A 7573-nucleotide genomic window follows, 5' to 3' on the forward strand; every position below is an offset into this window, starting at 1 on the left:
CGCAGTGCCAGACGGATTACCAGGATGCATACTCAGAGTATGCGCTGACCAGCTGGCAAGTGTCTTCACTGACATTTTCAACCTCTCCCTGTCGAAGTCTGTAATACCTGCATGTTTCAAGCAGACCACAATAGCCCCTGTGCCCAAGAACGCCAAGGCTATCGCCCTGTAGCACTCATATCTGTTGCCACATGAAATGCTTTGAAACGCTGGTCATGGCTCACATCAACAGAATTATCCCAGACACCCTGGACCAACTCCAATCGCAAACCATCCCAACAGATCCTCAGATGATGCAATCTCAATTGCGCTCCACACTGCCCTCTCCCACCTAGACAAGAGGAACACATATGTGAGAATGCTGTTAATTGACTACAGCTCAGCGTTCAACGCCATAGTGCCCTCCAAGCTCATCACTAAGCTAAGGACCCTGTGACTGAACACCTCCCTCTGCAACTAGATTCTGAACTTCCTGACGGGCCACCCCCAGGTAGTGAGGGTAGGCAACAACACATCTGCCAAGCTGACCCTAAACCTGGGGGGCCCCTCAGAGGTGCGTGCTTAGTCCCATCCTGTACTCCCCGTTCACCCACGACTGCGTTGCCACGTGACTTCAAAACCATCATTAAGTTTGCTGGCAATACGATGGTGGTAGGCCTGATTACCGATGATGATGAGACAGCCTATAGAGAGCAGGACAGAGACCTGGCAGTATGGTGCCAGGACAACAACCTCTCCCTCAACATCAGCAAGAAAAAGGAGATGATTGTGGACTACAGGCAATGGAGGGCCGATCACGCCCCCATTCACATCGACAGAGCTGTAGTGTAGCGGATCGAGAGCATCAAGTTCCTTGGTGTCCACACACACCAACACAGTTGTGAAGAGGGCACGACAATGCCTCTTCCCCTCAAAAGGCTGAAAAGATTTGGCAAGGGGCCTCAGATCCTCAAAATGTTTCACAGCTGCACCATTGAGGGCATTTTGACTGGCTGCATCACCGCTTGGTATGGCAACTGATTGGCATCCAATGACTAGGCGCTACAGTACATCACTAGGGCTGAGCTCCCTGCCATCCAGGACCTTTATACCAGGTGGTGTCAGAGGAAGGCCCTAACAATTGTCAAAGACTCCAGCCACCCAAGTCATAGACTGTTCTCTCTGCTACCGCATGGCAAGCGGTTGCAGAACCAACAGAAATAGCACCTACCCCCAAGCCTTAAAACGGCTAAATAGTTAGTTAAATAGTTAACCAAATACTTACCTGGACTGTCTGCATTGACTCTTTTTACACAAACTTTTTATACTCATCACATATGCTGCTGCTTATGTTTATTATTTATCCTGTTGCCTAGTCACTTTATTCCTATTTATACGTACATATCTACCTCAATTACCTGCCCATCGACTTGGTACTGGTATCCTGTGTATATAGCTAAGTTATTGTTTCTCATTGTGTATTTATTATTACTTTTATTATTACCTGTTATTACTTTTCAGTTTTTTCTCTAAGTTCTCTCTCTCTGCATTGTTTGGAAGGCCCCTTATGCATTTCACTGTTAGTCTACACCTGTTGTTTACGAAGCATGTGACGAATACAATTTGATTTGGTTTGAATAGATCAAGGACGTTGTCATGCTCAGACATGGATGACACATTATTGGCCTCCCTCTGGCATGTGTAGCTACAACTCGTTTGGATCCGTGCCTGGCTACCACGTCTCACCGGCATGCCGCAAACCAGGAAATACATCAACAGTGATGGCTATCCATACATAACATAGTTTATGTCAATAATGAGGTAGTTTATCTCAATGTTAAATAAATGTTGTCCATTAAACGAACAATAGTCTCATTTATTGAACATGGTTTAGCAAAATGCCAATCATGCGATAAAAGTCAAATTATTTGAATAATTTCAGTTTATATTATTTTAAGAAATTTAAGTAAGACAAAGCGCGCAATACATTTGACTAAAGACGCAGGTTACTAAATCACATCTATTAGCCTAAGCAATAAGCCTACTGTATACACAATATTCCATTATATTCCTTCCGGTAGACCATAATAAAATAATTGAGCATTGTTTCAAGATGGAACTTATACATTTGTGCTGACATAAACTGGATTGATGGGTTGCGGAGAATTTACCCAGTGTCAATGTTGCGACTAATCTGCCCTGTCTATTTTACCAAATGGAAACTGCAGAAATAGCCTCTATGGTATTGGTTTGAATGGGTTCAGGTAACATCAGGTAATAAGACATATATTTCACTCTCACTAAAGTTTGCATATGGCGCACAGAAACATAACGAACAAATCAAGTGAAAATGTCACTTAACGGTTGTTTGAAGAGAACAGGTACACCAATTTCTGACTGTTTACTGAAAAAACTATAAGGTAATTGACTTTGACTTGAGATGGCAAAATGTACTACAGCTTCAGTGTTTTATCAACTCAAATAATAATTTATGTAGGCTATTCATTGGCGCGAAATACCCAAAACCACATTGAATTTCAATGTACTGTAAAATGGTCAATCAATTAGGCGACCGGGGAGAGAGCATTGTCGTTGATGCTGTGTTTTGATTGGGCTAACCAGGAGACTCGTAATGTGCGGCAGTCCCATATAAACACGTGCAGACCAGCGCTCTATCCGTCATGCACGTCAAAGGAAATCAGTGTACGGTCCAGGGTAGAGGAATAGCCGCATTGAGTAGATGGTACCTACTTAGTGATAGATTTACATTGTTGAAAACACGGCGCAGTACATCTTCAGAGCTGTATGAACTATTAATCAGATAAGCAAGAAACACTATTCCTTGTATTTTGTTAGATCATCAGTGATTATTGAACAATGCCTTTGATGACCGGACTTTTTCTTCTAATGGTGCTGATTGCATCTGCATATGAACTGGATCAGAACGAGTCGTATTCACCCAGAAGAGCACGATTTTCTGCAAATACCCCTTGTAAGTAATAGTCTCTCTTACAATACAGCATGTTTTTGAGTGGATGCGGTGTTCGCACGGATTTGTATGGATTATTACCATTACATTGTATGCACAGTATGGGGAATGCTTGCTATTACATGATATGCTGCTCTGTTTCCAAGTGAACGCCTTGATCGACAGACTACCGAATAGCTCCAACATAGCCTGGGCTACTCACTGTGCTCTACCGGTGTTTTACCGGCAAGTGATGAGCGTGAGCTTCGTGGTGACTGACACCTGTTTGTGAAAAAGCTGTAGCCTACCATCATGATGTTGAATACATGATCTTTGAATTGATGGTCGTGTGGGTTGCTTAAACACGAGGTGACTGACCGGAGGCTAAAACATCAGATTAATATTTATTAGGCTGTAGGAATTAGTTGATACAGGGGAGCCCACTTGTATCCTGTGTGTGGTTAAATTCATGAATGGTTATTTATTTGGTCACTGTCTTTACAGCGTTATGAAACGATTGTTTTTCTTATGCATTGTTTGTGTCAGGTAGCCTATTCTACAAGTAATTTTTTTTATTTCTTAAATTAATTTACCTAAAACGTTGTTTTACGCACTGTTTAAGCCTTTTTTAACCACCAAATGATCTACAGGTGTTTCGAAACAACTATGGCCATCATATTTTAAATGTATTGGTATTCTTCCAAGCAGTCACCAGTGTAAAGTATTGATAGAACTACAGTATTGCTGTAGGCCCCCAAAAATACAGATTTGTGCGTGGTGGCATAGGCTACGCCACTGGACCCACCTGTAGCTACTGGCTACCGGCGTCTTGACAGGAGGAATGGAGCGCCTAATACCGGAAGAAACGTGAAGGGGGTAGAGCTTTCTAGGTGAACGCAAAGTGGGTGGAGACATTAGTTTCTTTGGGGAAAGAATGCTGGCCATTGGCCAGGGATGATATCCAGATTCGAAGACTCATAGGGCACAAGGTGTCGCGTGACGTGCGTCCCTACTTACTCAATCAGTAGGCTTGCTTTATGTCCCTTTTCAATGGTTTGCCAACTAACTGCCAATCGTATTCCCGTGCGATTAATAAAGTGAAAATAACATCATTCCACCGAGCACGGCTCCTAAAAAGAGGAAAGCTATTGTATAGCAAGAAAAAAAATAATTCATGGCCTAGGCCTACATTGGATTGGGCTATCTATTCAACACCATGCATAACATTCTGCTTAAATTGGTTGCCAGAGGGATGGATTAAATGTTCTTGCACTCTATTTCCAAAATGTGTATGAGATATGAAAAAGTTGCTTGCCCAATGAAAGCCAGGCCCATGTTAGGAAATATGGGTATGAATGAGGTGTTATTTCTGTGATCTCCTTAAGTCATTATTATTTCAGTTAAACCAATGCATTGGTTACCTCAGACTAAGTATCTGCTGCATGGGCCTCCTTGGTCCTGCCAGCAAGAGATGCTGAAGTAGTGTGTATCTGAAATATTATTTATTTATTAATTAATTCTCCCATGACCTGAGAGAAACAGTGGTGTGACAGTTTGATTAGTGATTAGAGCATTGTGCTGCTTAGGGTGGGCTGGACCAAAAATTTTAAATGAGTGAGAGTGCATCCATCCATCTGTGGCATACAGTACATCAGCTCATTGTTACAATTGCTGTATGCTTCTTACCATGAACTTGTCCCAGGCTTACTAAATGGACAATAGAGGCATTCATTGGAAGACATTTAGGGGTTTTCTGGTTACTTTATATCTTTACCTCTTGTCAGAGTAGTTTACACAGCTGTGTATGTCAGCTTGCTCTTTAATATTAAGTCTGAGGCAATATTTATGTGAAACATGAACATTAGGTCTATTTATGAGGATTGAGGCAGTGACCCAAGCCAGGGTACATGACTGTACTTTTAAGTGTGCACAGTTCATGGTGATGAGTGTCAGAGGTGGTTTGGCACGCCTTCCAAATGCTGCATGTTATTGTCTTGTCGCATGTGAGTGTAATGGAAACAAGGGGTCTGGTGCCAAAAGGGACAGTCAGCGGAACCTGATCCTGAATAGTGTGTGTGTGTGTCTCGACTCCTTTGGGTGTTTTTGGTGTAGTTGGTCACAAGTCTGTTCCAAGAACCAAAATGCTAGAATATTCATGAAATGATTTGCCAGGAAGAGGAAATGTAATTATGGCAAATTGTGTCCCAGTCTTAAGTTGAAGGTGTCCAATGAGCAGTCAAGTTGTAATTTGTCTGAATAGTTATGATCTCAGCACTGAATCAACTTTGCATGTAAATTATCATCAAATCCCTTCATTGTTTGGTTCCCAATCAAAACAGACTGGTTATCTTTCCATTATTGTTGAGAGCTATATGATAGCCTGCCCCCTGCTTATGGTCCCTTCCCTCTCTGAGTCTACAGCTGACGTGGCACGCTGTCTGAACAGTGCCCTCCAAGTAGGCTGTGGAGCCTTTGCATGTCTGGAGAACTCCACGTGTGACACAGATGGCATGCACGACATCTGCAAGTCCTTTCTGTACAGTGCAGCTAAATTTGACACTCAGGTATGGTAATTCTTTCTCTCTTTTCAAATCTGACACAGTATGTCGCAGTAGATTAAACCTGTTAACTGAAGTTAAGTCATGTTTTTTGATATGACTGTGATATTATATGGTTTTGTGCAGGGCAAAGCCTTTGTGAAAGAGAGCCTCAAGTGCATTGCCAACGGCATCACCTCCAAGGTATTCCTCACCATCCGCCGCTGCTCCACCTTCCAAAGAATGACCTCAGAAGTTCAGGAGGAGTGCTACAGCAAGCTGGATATCTGCACTATCGCCCGCACCAATCCAGATGCTATTGGAGAGGTGGCTCAGCTCCCAAGCCACTTCCCCAACAGGTGAGTTCCTAGCAAACCTGGGTCAAAGGGATTCCATTTCTGTTTTTTTTACTTTATCTTAGTACAACAAAAGCTATGTATTTGGTACAATAACTCTACTGAAGGAAATACATTTCAATGGGCTCCTAAGACATTTTGATTAAAAAAATATATATTAAAAGCCTTCCATGAGCTAACACTCACACTTGACTTTTTTACCCCCTTATTAGCACGGACTTTGCTTTTAGCTACTTTATTGAGGAAAAATGTGCTTACTATGACTGAGATAAGTGTGGTTGCCCCAGCTAGCTATGTTAAGATGAACGCACTAACTGTAAGAGTGTCTTCTAAATGACTGAAATTCTGCACTATGCTCTGCCATTTCCTGGTTGCTAAAATTCTAATAGTTTGCCTAATTTTACTTTAAGTGACATAACAAGCAAGTATATTGTAGATTGTACCATCTAAACCACTGTGAAATATATTTTCCATATCCCCAAATATTGCATATTGAGCTGTTTGAAGCTGGTATACAAAACTGAAAGTAAAAGACAAAGACAAAAACTAAACTTAAAACACGGGAAGCATAGAAATAGTGCACATAGAACTGATTTACCGCTTCTTAGACTTGCTTTCAATGCGAATGACTGATGTATAACTCATTTCTATGTGAATTTTGTCGGTCGCCCAAAAAGTTACATATTGCAGCTTTAAAATAAAAAATGTAAATAACAGCAACAAAAATACATGAATGCTGCATCCTTTTGCAGGTTTTACGGTAAGCTCCTCCAGAGCCTGATGAACTGTGATGAGGTGACTGTGGACCTACTGAGGGCCAGTATGGTGTCCAGACTTGGCCCAGAGATGACCATTCTCTTCCAGCTTCTGCAGAACAAACCCTGCGCCTCGGTTGCTGCTGCTGCCGTTCCAACTGGAGTGGAGGGCCGAGGGAGCTCACGGTTGTCAATGGGTCCACACATGTATAAGATCCAGCCTGGTCTACGCAACAGAGACTCTGCCAGCCATTTTAGCAAGAAGCGTGCCACTGGTGACAGCTCCTAACTCCCATTCAGATCCAGAAACTACACACACCCCTCAAAAACATAAACAAGCCAACAGTGGTCTCTTCCCTTGGGTATTTAAGAATCATTCCTCTCCAGACTGGAAAATAACATGCACCTCTAAGAGAATACCCAATGTGTTTCAAGTGTATTTTATATCAGAGTTTGAGTTGTAGTGTGAGATATACTGTACCTAAGTTTGAGAGGATCTCCTCCCCTAAACTATTTCCCAACTCTATCACTCACCAAGTTCATTGAACATGTTTTATTGTATTCTATTGTATCTCCACAACTTGGCCCTGTCCATTCCTGTTCTCTCCCCACACTTGATATGAATTATCTGAGAGCCTAGTGGGATGATGTCCCATTACATTTTCTGTCTAGGATTTCAAGCACAAACTTGCAGGTATGGTTCATATCTATAGAGCACAAATGTAAAAAAAAAAATTGGTTGCAGAATACAAATGTTTATCCATTAATATAATATCAATTGATATGTCATCAATATCTTCATCAATAGATAATTAAATGTGATTACTATTAGTTAATTACTAGATGTTTCATACAGTAAATGTGAGATATTTCTATATTATGAGACCATTAAAATAGGTAAGCATGTGCTATAGAAATCAGTGTCACATAGTCACTGACAAAAACAGGATTATTTTATTTATTGAGTTATTAGTCTCT

General features: G+C 41.5%; 1 protein-coding gene across 1 annotated transcript; it reads left to right on the forward strand.

Moving 5' to 3' along the window:
• The first annotated feature begins 2656 nt into the window (after window positions 1–2656).
• On the forward strand, window positions 2657–7152 carry LOC139576813 (stanniocalcin-like). Its single transcript, XM_071403316.1, has 4 exons — window positions 2657–2971; window positions 5369–5511; window positions 5632–5843; window positions 6593–7152. Exons 1-4 carry the CDS (start codon window positions 2857–2859, stop codon window positions 6882–6884), a joined length of 762 nt encoding a protein of 253 aa, XP_071259417.1. The 5' UTR covers window positions 2657–2856; the 3' UTR covers window positions 6885–7152.
• The last annotated feature ends 421 nt before the right edge of the window (window positions 7153–7573 follow it).

The sequence above is a fragment of the Salvelinus alpinus genome, chromosome 5 (assembly GCF_045679555.1).
Source record: "Salvelinus alpinus chromosome 5, SLU_Salpinus.1, whole genome shotgun sequence".
Taxonomy (NCBI): Eukaryota; Metazoa; Chordata; class Actinopteri; order Salmoniformes; family Salmonidae; genus Salvelinus; species Salvelinus alpinus.

Coding starts and splice junctions, on each gene's coding strand:
- LOC139576813 (XM_071403316.1), top strand. CDS start 2,857: ATGCCTTTGATGACCGGACTTTTTCTTCTAATGGTGCTGATTGCATCT. Junction 2,972..5,368: donor ATTTTCTGCAAATACCCCTT/GTAAGTAATAGT, acceptor CTGAGTCTACAG/CTGACGTGGCACGCTGTCTG. Junction 5,844..6,592: donor CCAAGCCACTTCCCCAACAG/GTGAGTTCCTAG, acceptor ATCCTTTTGCAG/GTTTTACGGTAAGCTCCTCC.